Genomic DNA, 14,490 nt, shown 5'->3' with positions numbered 1-14,490 from the left:
CCTCAAAGTTAAAGAAAATGTATAAATAAAATTTACAAAGTACTCTTCAAATTCATTTGTGAAAAGTCAAAATTTTAACACATTTTTTAAAATGAGTCCCTAAGTCACTTTCTCATTGGACTCAAATCAATCCAAGCTTAATTATAATCAGAGATGAAGGTGTACATTACCTATCCTCTTGTAAAAATACTTCCAATGCATTTTTACAAATCTCAGATCACAATAGAGTCTTCCTTTCTACTAGATTTGATGTCAGTTGAGTCCATACAAATTTGACTGATTAATACAAGAAGTTAGTACAAATTTGCCAATGTCTCTAAATGAAGCACTATGTGTAGATGGGCCCGTTTGCTTTCTATTATGCAAAATTCTGGGCAAGTTCTGCTCTCACCTATGGGAGCTCTTCTGTTACCTCTTCTTTCAGCCGAAGAAGATTCTCACCGTTTACCTTTCTCTCCCTCTTCCTTTACTACCAAGGACAGGCAGAAACATCAGATAGATTTGAGCTTATGCCATCCTGGTAGGTCCTTTGTAGCCCAAAGGCTGTGGTTTTTCAGCCTCTGGAATATGGCTAGGAAAACCCTGTCTTCCTTGTCCTCTCAATCATCCTCTCTGAAAGCCCATTTTCTATCCCAGTTCAGGATCATTGTCAGTGACCGAGATGTGGTCGTTTAGGGCTAATGGTTAGAGTAGGTATCAGTAGCCAGGAATTGCAGCCCAGGGTCAGTAAGAGGCCAGAGCCAAGGGTCAGGAGCCAGGAGATGGAACCAAAGTTCAGAGCCAAAGTCAGCAACCAGAGTAGAGTGTGAGAATAATCCTCCCCCATCAGCATTCTGACTAGCTAAACATTCAGAAATTTGGTTATTCCACCCAACCAACCTGTTCTATCTTACTGCAGGAAGATCTTCACTACTAATATTTATATAGAATTTTGGAAATTGCCCACCACCTACTGATGACCTTTGCAATGCACACACTCAACTTAGTAGACTCAACTTCTACTAAACAGTGCCATGACATTTTTGGGGGGAAGGAGTGAAAAGGGGGAGTGGGGTACTTTTCACTAGGCTAACTTCTTTTCATTTAAACTAGAATATCTCCATCTTCCTTCTGCCCCATTCCCAAACATCCCATTAAGATCTGATTCCTCACACTGGATGTTCATTCTTGCAATCAAATATTATTTAGAGGCAATTTGGCTTCTGGAAATCTGAGCTTTATGATGATGTCAAATGTAAGGAAAAATAGGAATCAAATATTCCCAACAGAGTACACAGGCTTTCATAATAGATCTGCTTCTTAATTGATAGATTTATTGTAAGTATATGAGAAGACAACTTATCCTATTAAAACTGAGTGGGGGAAGGGTTGTGTTTGTCTTAACCCACATACTGCATGTTTTTTTTTTTAAATGACAGTGATTTGAGACAGTGGTGGATTAGCCACTGGGCCAACGGGCCCCATGCCCAGGGGCCCCGGCCAATTGAGGGGCCCCAGAAAAAGGGTGCCCCTGTGCCCCAACTTGCTCCGTCTGGCACTCCTGCTGGGGAGCAGGATTGGGGCACAGGGGCTTGCCCCACTCTGCCTGCCTGATGCTCCTGCCAGGGACTGGGGTTGGGGTATTGGGGCTTGCCGGGGAGGGGACTGCAGGCAGAAGAGGTGGGGACAGGCACCCACTTGCTCTGGTCCAGGGCCCCACAAAACCATAATCCGCTACTGATTTGAGTAAAGAATGAGAGTATCCCTCACATTGCAGTATGTGAAAGTAGTGGTTCAGTATTGTTTATTGTAATAATGAACAAGTTTTTCGTCAAGAAAATTGTGTACTACACAGCTAATGTGAAAGCAGCAGTATCATTATGCTTAAAAAGATATAAACGCTCATTTGGAAATGTGTGTGTTTAGTGTACAAATTGCATATGACTAATTCTTTCATATAGTATATTTTAGCTGCACATAAACCTCTGGGATATTTTTTTAATTTTAAACTAAGAACTGCTAGTGGCTCTGTTAGGAAAATTGTTGGTTTTATAAGTTAATGTTAAACATTTTTTTTCCAGAACTTGAAGAATCCAGACAAAAATGTCCACCATGCTGGTACAGATTTGCAAACACTTTCTTGATCTGGGACTGCTGGAGCCCATGGTTAAAAGTAAAACATATAGTCAATTTGGTTGTGATGGATCCATTTGTTGATCTTGCTATTACTATCTGCATTGTTCTAAACACATTGTTTATGGCCATGGAACACTACCCAATGACAGAACAGTTCAGCAGTGTGCTTACTGTGGGAAACCTGGTAAGTGTATTCTAATGTAGCATGTAGTGGATAAAAATGAATTTTCCTAAAAGGAAGTGTATGAATGGTAGCATTCATTAGATAGAGAAAAACTTGTTTTAACTTCATTCTAGACAGCCTTTTGTAAGCAGGTTAGAAAATGTACATTGGACTCTCACAGATCAGAATGGCCTCTTCCACTGAGGCCAGCGTTGCACCTGATTTCTACAGGAGCATGATCAGGCCCATAATCTTGAGTTGTAATGAAATCATTGAATATTGTTTGACAGCATAATCTGCAGTTTAGGTAAATTGCTTGACAGATTCTTTGAAGCCTATCTTAGATTTTGTCTTTTTTAGCTGCTAGATGATGATTTAATTCTCTCCCGTTGGTGCTGACACTCTTTGCATAGAAAATATTTTTAATGTCAGAAATCTAATAAAATATTCCGCTAACAGAATAGCTCTTTGAATTGTCTTCAGTTACTTTTATATGAAAGTAGTAATACTGGAATGGCATTCCTCTTGCTACTAACATGCCAGTGCCACTTTAGGTAACTGGAAAAATACGCACCAAACTAGAAGGTTATATTTATCAGAAAGTGCTCAAGTGTTTGTAAATTTACCAACAATATCACTAGAAAAACTGGGTGCCATTTAAAGCTGGAATTTGAAACTTGGAATTTCAGAACAAAAAACAAATATTTTTTAAATTTTTCGTGAACTGGAATTTCCAAGAAAAAAAAATCAGTTTCAGAAAATCTTCATTTTGAAATTCTGAAATTTTATTTAGAATGTTATTTTATTCTCTCTTCTCCAATTTTTATATTATTTTTACATTATTTCATAACATGTGCTGATGTCATAACATGACATAATCATGGAAATATTCTATTTTTTTTATTTTCAAAATCATTTAGGGCAGCTTCTACTTACTACTGATGAAACATTTTATCTTTTCTACATCAAAGGGTCACTCCAATCAGTACTAAGTAGCAGCTGCCCTTATGTGCAAATGTTCATAAAAGTAAACACATTTTCCTAAATGTTCTGATTTAGACAAAAATGGCATTTTCCATAAAAAAAAATTCCTACAACTTCTAGTGCTGTCATTTTTATAATCCAGATGAAATGTGGTATGGTATTATAGCATTGATACTAATACTGTATTGAACAAATCCCACTTTAAAGAATAGCTAAGTACATTTGACAGTTGTGTGTGCAGAAGTGTTGTGTCAATTTTACATATTTACCTACACACACTGTTAAAACCTCACCCATAGGCTTGGGGCTATGCACACTTGCCTTTCTGGATAGTAAGACCTGCCAACTTTGTTGTGTGTGTGTGTGTGTGTACACACACACTCTCTCTCTGTATATATCTATATATATATAGATATATATACTCTCTCATTCACTCCACTTGCCATTTTCATGCTTAATTGCAAGAATTCTTTGTCTGAGAACAGGATTTTTATACATTTTTAATCCCTTGCCAGTGCACAAGATTGCAGGAAGTATGGATAGGAGAGGGATGGAATGAGACACAGAGACTCATCATATGCACGCCTGAGAACCAAAATCAACCAAGTGCCCTGATTATCATTGTTGGATGTTGAGAAGTCTAGCTTCTGTTCATTTTGAACACTGATTTAGGAGGTCTGACATATATCTCTGTAAGAAGCTATAGAACAGATACATTTTCTGTAGCCTTTACATTTTGGCAATGACACTTTAAAACAGTACATTAATAAAATATAAAAACATAGAAAATTAAAATGACAATCTGAGATGCTTTTCTATAAAATAGGGTTTCCTTCTTCATGCAACAACTGAAATCACTCATATGTTCCTTGTATTCGTTACACATTCCAGATTATTCTTCCCCAAGACATTATAGTCTGTCTCTGAAAAGATTAATTTAGGCCCCTCTCACTCCAGCCATTTGCCAATCCAAGGTCCTGCTTTCCACCTTCTCTCCCCTCCCCCATTTTGAATTCCTGATTTCCTTTCTCTGCATGTTAACAAGTAGTAGGCTTTGCACTATTCATTCTAATAATTCATTAACTTTAATTAAGGGTATGTGCATGCAGAGAATGTCCTCTCTACTGGTTTCAATTAAATCCTCAGTTCCTCATTTGGTGGTTTGCATCCAAAGAATGTTTTATTATTTGTTGATATCATATTCTATTGTTAGGGGATTGATTATGATATGGCAAACAGAAGATTGTGCTCTTGTAGTATTGTGATGAGAAGGAAGAAATAGTTATGAAACTGAATGATTCACTTTCTACACAATGTATTAGTCATTTCAGATTAAGAACAACCAGTAATTATCAGAAAAGGTAGATTAATTTCAGCTAAGATTTTCTATTTCCATTGGTTTTGATGGTGCAGCAAAAGCTCAAGAAAAATTATTTGTGGGTGATGGGTATATGTGTTCGGGAAGAAAGACTTTTTAAAATTTGTTTTTCATTTACTACCTAAATCCCTTGACCCCAATTGTAACTGTTCTGCAGCATTGTCTCCCTTTTCCTCTGATTATGGTGTAATCTCCCTTAAATCTTGTCTAACTGTATAGTTTTGTTATTCCTGAAAAGTAATACTTGTAAAAAATATTGATATGTACCATTTGACAGTGATTAATGTTTTAATGGTGTTTCAGGTACTGTACTCCCAATTCTGAAATTCCCAGATTTAGGTCCAGTCACCCACAGCATCACATTTGCATAGCGGTTTGAAAAAGTCAGTCCTGCTGCCATAGAATTAACTATTGTGGGGCTGAGAGCAAGTGCGATGAAGGAACTGAACAATCACAGTGTGGTGGCAGAATGCACAATTCCTGCTTCAGCAGATAACTAGGAAAATCCTGGACACAGTTCTGTGGTATTGCAGAACACTCAGATGTATCTGGCACTACATAATTTGCTTCAGAATCAGTAGGGCTTTACATGCTGCTTATCAGTATGTAGTGCAGAAGAGATCTAGGGGTGAAATCCCTGGTCCCACTAAAATCAATGGGGGTTTTGCCATTTAAGCCTTGGTCCCTTCAAATATTTTGAACCACATTTTTCCATATGAATGTGGAGCTCACGGAAGGTGCTAGATTGGCAGCACTGAAGGATGGAACTCTCTCTTTATCCACAGAACAGGTACAGCCCAGACAGAGCAAGCTTCTCTGTCCTATTCCACCTCCATACTTCAGTTCTGACCTGAAGGAACCACCTTTAGGGGGAAGTTAGCTCAGACTCTCTCTCTTCTGAGACTGCCAGCAAGGATGCAAATTATTGTCAATTCTTGTGTTATTTTTATTTGATGTATCCTGTAGGAACTGGACTGAAAGCACCAATTCATAAAACATAAGTTACTAAATAAATGCTAGAAGGTAAAGTCTTTCAGTCACCGATTTTAATTACTGAATATTAGTGTGTGAAAATATTAAGGAACTATGTAGATATATAATAAGATGTTACATATAACAATTATAGCCTATGAGTGACTGGCTGGTGGGCCCTGCCCACATGCTCAGGGCCTAACTGAGTGCCATATTTGGGGTCTGGAAGGAATTTTACTCTCAGTGAGACTGACAGAGATCCTGGGACGGTTTTGCCTTCTTCTGCAGCACTGGGCACGTGTCACTTGCAGGTTTAAACTAGTGTAAATGGTGGGTTCTCTGTATCTTGAATTTTTAAATAATGATTTGAGGACTTCAGTAACTCAGACAGAGGTTATGGGTCTATTACAGGAGTGGGTGGGTGAGGTTCTGTGGCCTGCAATGTGCAGGAGGTCAGACTAGATGATCGTGACTTCTGGCCTTAAAGTGTATGAGTCTACAGCTGGATTGTAGAAATTTGCTCAAATACATTTATAAACAAACTTCCAGTAAAATAGACTAATTGATTAAATTTTGCATTTAGGTATTTACTGGGATCTTCACAGCAGAAATGGTTTTAAAGATAATTGCCATGGATCCTTATTATTATTTCCAAGAAGGCTGGAATATTTTTGATGGTATTATTGTCAGCCTTAGTTTAATGGAACTTGGTCTTGCAAATGTTGAAGGATTATCAGTTCTCCGATCATTCAGATTGGTAAATATATTAATAAATAACATTTCACAGGTTTTTTTTTCATTTACAAGCCCTAAATATACTTATAATTCAGACACAGTATGTTTATATGGCACATTCAGAAAACTTCTATTGTCACTGCATGAACAATGTGATGTGGAATAGTACTAGTGGAAGAATGATTGTGAATGCTTAATTTTTAAAATCAGGTCCAATAGTAATAAATCTGTTTTTTTAACACAGGGTTCAGGTGACATCTACAAACCCCTTATTTTAATCTCATTTTAATCCACTGATGGATAACGCTGATGAAATTAAGCATGAGATATACTAACATACTTTCAATTTTTGTCAATAATTCAATATAATTTATCAAGGAAGGGAGCAAAACATGGTACTTTTCAAGTCTTTTTATCAACAATAGAGCAAATGATGGAGTGATAAAAGATATTATTAGAGAGATGATCAGAATGTAAGATATAGGCATGTAAATTATAAGGCAGTATCATATATCTTATATATTTATATACGTATATATAATATATATACATATATGTTTATTAATGTACCTTATCCATCTGTCTTCCCCCAATCCAATACATTTATTAAAAGCTAGTTAAGGTTGTGCAAGCACATGATTACTAATACAACCATAAAAAAATACACAAAATCATCAGTTAAGTCCTGACCTGACCCCGGCCTTCCAAACATTTTGCCTTTTCTCTATTTCCTCACCTCCATTCACCATTTGTAATACATTTGCTTCAATAGGAAAAAGATGGAGCAAGAGAGGACAAAATGTAGCAATAATTACAATGATTTCCATTGGGGTAACACAGTACCATATCAAAGTATTGACTTTACCATGGCATCACCTAAATTAAGAATGTATGTTTCAGTGAAATATTTATATGGTATCATTGTAAATGTTTGCTTTTTTATCACCCTACATCCAAACGTCATGTTTTTACAGGCCAATGTACATATAGTTCCTGGAGCCACAATAGGCACTATTAAAAAGTCAACTTTTATCAGTTGTTACCACGTGTAGTTTCTGAAAAACTGTAATACTTCCCAATACTAAGATGAGGAAATAACTAATTAGCTTAGGTTTTTCTATGGCATCCATTGCTGTGGCATCTAGCAACTTCAAATATCTACTATGTTTACTGACAGAAAATGTTTTGTTTTGTTTTTTAAATGGAGATCACTTTATCACTATCAAAATATTGCTTTAAAATTTGTCCACTGTTAATTAAGACTAGATCGTTCCTTTAAGACCCAACTCGCAGGACAGCGTGGAGCTGCTACAGGTTGAGCACTGCATCTGATGTGGGGAAGTGCAAACTACTATGCACCCCTAAGGAGTGTAGCATATTCCCCTCTGTTCAGGAATTCAAGTGGAAAACAACTCCACACTCCCTCACAAAAGGCCCCACCCATCCTCCTGTGTGAGTTGCCAAAATGAGATGCTGCCCACAGCAGTTTGTGCAGATATTAAAAATAGGATTGTGTGCTCTCACTGATTTGACTTCTCTTGGTGGGGCTCACATGCCTTGCAAGGCTCTGCTAGGCTCCTTGGGCTTGATTGAGGAAGAGGAGAAAATGCTGATTATCTGCCATACCCCCACTCCCAACTCTTGGTACCACAATGAGCTGCCCCTCACAACAGACTGTACAGATTTTAATATTATGATCCTTTCTCTATCTTTCCACATGCTTTCAAGAGCAGTGAATAGTTTAAATGTGAACCTTTAAATTAGCATAATTGGGTTTCTAAACTGACACCTTAGTAAAATGAACAGCATAGGTCACACCTCTCAGAATGATTGTTTCAAGATCACCCCCAGCATGGAAGTTCACCAAAAACCCACTCTCAAATACCTCTAGGGAGAACAGATTCCAGAGGTAGGAAGCTTCTACTAAGAACATTTTTAGGTGCTTGGCTTGGATTATTTAAGCCTATGATCAGACAGGAAATGTTACCTAGTGTACTGTAGTGGATCCAAGTCCATTTAGGGTTTACCAATCCCTTGAAGGGCATCAAAAGGGAAAAGGTTGTCAGTGTAGTCCATGGAGTAACAGTGCTGTAAATTCAAAGTAACTCAGACACCATTAGAGATGAGATAATGCATTACACAATAGTTTAAGCTTCTGGGTTCTTTTCATGAGTAGCCACATTGAGAATACACTGCAGTAAACTAACCAAATGTAACCCCAATTCAGTTTTTTCACATTAAATATGGAATTTTCTTCCCCATTCACTGCCCCGTGTCTTTCTCAATCCCCAGATAATCCATTAGACTTCCCTAAATCTTTGTGAAAATTTTAACTCTCTCAACATTTATCAGCTGATGTGTTACTTACACATTTAAAATATCCATTTCTAGCTCTCTTACCAGTATTATTACAAGCCATATTCTCACATCCTAGTTTCTTTAGTTCATTTTAAAAGACATTTTTATATTTTCTAAATTTTAATTGGGAACAGGCCCTACAGGTTCTGCATTACAAATATAGTGTAAACTGCATCCACAGAAAATGGCATCTAAATTTATAAAATGAAATATTTTACAATATAGAACTTTTTATAGCTAGAGATGCAAGACACACATTCAGAGCTTCATTGTAATTAGTACTAAAATGCTCCTTTGCTCTTGTTTTTCAGCTCCGAGTTTTCAAGTTGGCAAAATCTTGGCCAACACTGAATATGTTGATAAAGATTATTGGTAACTCAGTGGGGGCTTTGGGAAATTTGACATTGGTGCTGGCTATCATTGTCTTCATTTTCGCTGTGGTTGGTATGCAGCTGTTTGGTAAAAGTTACAAAGACTGTGTCTGCAAGATTGCTACAGACTGCGTACTTCCACGCTGGCACATGCATGACTTTTTCCACTCTTTCTTGATTGTATTCCGAGTGTTGTGTGGAGAATGGATAGAGACTATGTGGGACTGTATGGAGGTTGCCGGCCAAGCCATGTGCCTTATTGTTTTCATGCTGGTCATGGTCATTGGAAACCTTGTGGTATGTAATTTTTCAGATATTCATTTTCTGGCAAAAAAGTATATATAACACTTAACAAATAAAGGTTTTCCATGCTTACTTTGTAAAAACCTCTGTATGGCTCGGATTACATTCCCACCCAGAGGAGAGAGAGGGATGAACAGCCCCGCACCTGACCCTTATACTGCAGTGTGGGGTACCCTAAGCTTGGGTCCAGGTGTGCAGGAGTAAGCAGGTACTGCACATCCACTTATTCCCAGGCATGGAGTGAGTGAGAAGCAAATAAGTAACTCAGAGATGTTGTCTGAGTCACAGTGTCTCCCACAAAGTAGAAGCTAGACAAATTTAGACCGGTAATAAGGCGTACATTTTTAACAGTGGGGTAATTAACCACTGGAGTAATTTACCCAGGGTCTTGGTGTATTCTCTCTCACTGGCCATTTTTAAATCAATACTTGATGTTTTTCTAAGAGATATGCTCTAGGAATAATTTGGGGGAGATTATATGGCCCGTGTTATACAGGAGGTCAGACTAGATGATCACTATGGTTCCTTCTGGCCTTGGAATCTATTAATCTGGTTTTGTGCTGTGTATGCTGCACTACCCCTTGCTCAGAGTTGAGTATAAAGACATAATCTAGCCCTCTGTGATTCTGTCAGCTGTTATCCCCTTTTTGTCCCTGTACTAGAAAATATATGCTCCAAGGAACACTGGAGTGTCCTTATAAACACAAGGCTCTTGCATGGATTGTATAAGGTCTTTAATGGACAACAACTGTGATTCATAAATCATTCAGTTGTGCTTAATTATGTAGCACATGTTGGATCCAGATGCTTAACTTTATCTACCTAAGTAGGTGTATACGTTTTCAAAGTTTGGCTATTGTTACTTTTTGGAGATATATATTATAAAACAAACTTCCAGAGCAATATGCATTTGCACCCACCATGTGCCTGTAAAACTTCTATTTTAAAATTACACCATTTGTGGAGTCCTCTAAAATTGCTTTAAACTATTTTCATGACAAACTAGAAGAATAAGAATGACATAATGATTAGCTGTATTTTCAGAACAGAATTTGCATCCAAGCTGACAGCTAGAGTGCCAAGTTTGTGCCCAATATAAATTAAATTGGCCAATTTAGAACTTTTGAAAAAATATGTTTCTAACTGGGAAGTAGTGTTTAAAATAAGAGTCTACTGTTTTTTTTATTTTAGTTACGTTTTTTTTATTGTCCATTTTTGTAACATACTTTGAGTTGATTGAAAATAAAATGTCCTTTTTTGTTGATATTTTCATCCTCTTTTGGACATGTATTTTATTGCATATATTAGAGAGAGAGAGAGAGAGAGAGATTCTACAGCACTCAACATGGCTACTGCTATTCATTTTTCTGACTTAGCAACCTCATCATCAGTGAAGTCAGTAGAAATGTGCAGAGTTCTAGGTTGCTTGCTATGCAGCAGTAACCTGCTTTGCATTTTAATATTATTCTTTTTCCTCAGGCATAATATTTGAGCCTGATCCTGCATTTCTTTGTGCCCAAATATTTCTGTGACTTCAGTGAAGTTTTGAATGTGAAAGGTCTGCAGAATTGGCCCTTTAGTAGAACACTTGTACATGTGAGAAGTTTGATCACACCAAAATTACGTTGATTAGGTTTGTTTTTTTTGTTTGACGTCTGTCCTGGATTTACACTCTGACTGAGAGCCCTGTGTTTTTCTTAAATTTTTGTGGACCCTTGTTCATTGGGAAATAGACTGACTGAGATTACAACTAGTCAGCCATCAGATGACAGCTTCTACACCTAGATGTGAAAGTGTAAATATCCCATGACCTTTAAATTATCCAGACGATTACTTTAAAAAGAGTACTCTAGTGAGGAAGTTTACACCAGATTGTTTGATATTTATCAATCTTGTATATATCTATCTAGATATATACATATAGATATATAATTGTCTTTTGCTATGAACATTTAAAAGAAAATAGCCTGAGCTTATGGAAGACTTTGGTAAAATAAAAAAATAAAAATGTTTTGTCCTTTTGTGTACTGTCTGCTAGCCTACAGTATTGATACTAGCCTCATTAATGTTTCTGGGGAAAAAAACAGAAGAAAACAGAAGAAATCATTGTGTGCTAAATGGAAAGATAAACAAAACTGAAAGATATTTTTTTTAAATACTCCTTATGGGAGTACTGTAGGATTTAATAAAGATTGTTAACCTTTCTATATAGTTGTTAAACCATCCTATCGAATTTAACTGAAAATTACATTCCTGCTATAAATGTCTTAAGAGTGGTTAGACAATCTAAGGAGGACATAATTTTACCATTAAATTATGTAGTTTTTTACAATAATTTCTATAGAATCCTATCCTATCCTTGTTAAATTCTACCAGATCTTTCGAAAGGGCTTGGACAGTGTTCTCTCAACACTCTGGTCGATACAGCCACACAGAACTTTTTAAAGCTATTTTTAAATGAATAAACATTATCTTGAAATGTTTAGAATCCAAGAACAGCAGCAATATGTTAGTATGTGAGAATTTTGGAAGCTAAACTGATTTATTTTCATTATGTGGGTAAAGATGAACAGCACACAATAACAAGTGACATTTTTGTAAAACTTTCATATTTATTATTGTTTGTTATTTGATTATCCAAAATAAATTAAATAAGTTTCTTTTTAAAAACAAATAGTGTGTATAATTTTTAATTAGATAATGTCTTTTAAAAATACTAATTTCTTATATACAGATATATATTATACAGCTATTTTTTCTCATCTTTTAGGTATTGAACCTGTTTCTGGCCTTGCTACTGAGTTCATTTAGTTCAGATAACCTTGCTGCTACAGATGATGATAATGAAACGAACAATCTCCAGATTGCCGTTGCAAGGATTCAGAAGGGAATAGATTATGTGAAAAAAAAATTACGGGAATTCGTCCAAAAAGCCTTTGTTAGAAAGCAAAAAGCACTAGAGGAAATCAAAGCACTTGAAGATCTAAACAACAAGAAAGACAGCTGCATTTCCAACCATACTGTTGTTGAAATAAGCAAAGATCTTAATTGTCTTAGAGATGGGAATGGAACTACCAGTGGTGTAGGAACAGGCAGCAGTGTGGAAAAATACGTAATTGATGAAAATGATTATATGTCATTCATAAACAATCCGGGCCTTACTGTGACAGTACCTATTGCTATTGGAGAATCAGATTTTGAAAATTTAAACACAGAAGAGTTTAGCAGTGAGTCGGATATGGAAGAAAGCAAAGAGGTAGGACTTTTTATATATGAAAAATAATTAATTATGCACTTATTTATTCATTATTTAATTTGATTTTCAGTATTGTTTAATAAATCTCTTACTGTATTGTATAAAAATACTATACATTCAGAGTAATGTGTATGATAATTTGGCACTGATCTACCTAATGATGCATCAGGATTCCTTAGATGCTGCATTTTTACTGTCAGTCTGGAAAAAAGAAAAAGTAATAGTCTACTTATTAGCTTACTTATTACGGCAGTTGTGTGATTTATAAATACGGCATTTCTTTCAGATTTTATTATATGAAGTTTTAGGACATGAGGCAAATTTCATAAGACATCATTTCAGTAGTAATTATAACAATGATCAGAGCTTGTGAAATCTGAGTATTGTTAAAGGCCCACGAGTATTATAATTGAGAACTCAAGGGTATCTCTCTGCACATATCTAATCTAATTTTTATATTATATGAAAAGTAAAAATATATATGTGGGCAATTTCTAAAGATGAATACTAAGACATCATAGTATAAATAGACCAATGAATGATTTTTAGACCAGCTGAAAAATTTTGTAAATAATCTTACTGGAGAGTTTGAGCTCAGAGAATATAGCCAGCTGAAGTGTCATTTAGACAAGTACCTTAAAAACTGTGCAGAAGTACAGACTAACCATTATATTGTATAGAACTGTAGCGGTAGCTTACATGAAAAAAATGATACTATTATTACTGTAACTAAGTGTTGATTATTGTGCAAAAGCAGACAAAAGATTTTTTTTAACCAAACAAAAAAACCCAAAAAACCAACAGCTTCCTCAAAATAGACATGGCTGATGCCCTGGAGATTAATGGGTATAGATAATATTCTCAGACAAAAACAACGAGGAGTTTGGTGGCACTTTAAAGACTAACAGATTGATTTGGGCATAAGCTTTCATTGGTAAAAAACTCACTTCTTCCATGCATCTGAAGTGGGTTTTTTACTCACGAAACCTTATGCCCAAATAAATCTGTTAGTCTTTAAGGTGCCACCAGACTCCTTGTTTTTGTGGATACAGACTAACCCCTCTGATACTTGATTCTTAGACAAAGAAAACTTTGTACAGTGGAGTTATGGCTCAGAGTACATATTATAAGTTAAGGGTAAGTACATTCAAAACAAATTTTCAAGGACATTATTTTTTTTTAAATATTAAAAATCCAGGAATTTGGGCTTTAAGATGTCTACAATCTATGGCTGTAAACATCCTCAATTTAGTCTAGACCTGGTTCTTGTATGGCTTGTGGGTGGAGTGCAGAAAGTATACAATATGTGTGATGCTTCATCATTACAGTAGGTTTTCTTTTTTCTATCTAGGAGCTACACGTTTATGACAGCATATAGGGGGGTAGTCTGTTATCATTTTTTGTTTAATGATGCATATATAATAGATGGCACCTGGAACTGTACTGACCTGAGAGGAATAATTCTTTATTATGCCCCCTTGGCCCCTCAAACTTGTCTCTTGTCTGTGGTATTCAGCCTCTTCCTATGGTTCAGGCTCACCACAGCCAGAGAACCAATGGTACCTTATGGCATACTTAGGGCATGTCTATACTTACCTCTGGAGCGATCGATCCAGCGGGGGTTGATTTATCGTGTCTAGTGAAGACGCGATAAATCAACCACCGAGAGCTCTCCCGTTGACTCCAGTACTCCACTGAGTGAGAAGCGTAGGCAGAGTCAATGGGGAGTGTCAGCAGTTGACACTGCAGTAAGTAGATCTAAGTATGTCGACGTCAGCTACGTTATTCACGTAGCTGAAGTTACGTAACTTAGATCGATTCCCCCACTTCCCCCCCAGTGTAGACCAGGCCTTAG

At 36.4% G+C, this 14,490-nt stretch overlaps 1 protein-coding gene across 17 annotated transcripts in view; it reads left to right on the top strand.

The window, feature by feature from the left end:
* Positions 1 to 14,490, top strand: part of LOC123378558 (sodium channel protein type 2 subunit alpha-like) — a 93,618-nt gene that overhangs the window by 30,752 nt on the left and 48,376 nt on the right. For all 17 annotated transcript variants that reach the window (XM_045032534.1, XM_045032529.1, XM_045032523.1 and 14 more), the window contains 4 exons: positions 2,061 to 2,299; positions 6,196 to 6,369; positions 9,017 to 9,373; positions 12,150 to 12,635. In XM_045032534.1, the coding sequence (XP_044888469.1) occupies positions 2,061 to 2,299; positions 6,196 to 6,369; positions 9,017 to 9,373; positions 12,150 to 12,635 (1,256 nt within the window). The remainder of the gene's footprint in view (positions 1 to 2,060; positions 2,300 to 6,195; positions 6,370 to 9,016; positions 9,374 to 12,149; positions 12,636 to 14,490) is intronic.

This window comes from Mauremys mutica, chromosome 10 (assembly GCF_020497125.1).
Source record: "Mauremys mutica isolate MM-2020 ecotype Southern chromosome 10, ASM2049712v1, whole genome shotgun sequence".
Classification (NCBI taxonomy): domain Eukaryota; kingdom Metazoa; phylum Chordata; order Testudines; family Geoemydidae; genus Mauremys; species Mauremys mutica.
Note: the sequence above shows the minus strand (reverse complement) of the source record. Positions and strands in the feature narration are given on the sequence as shown.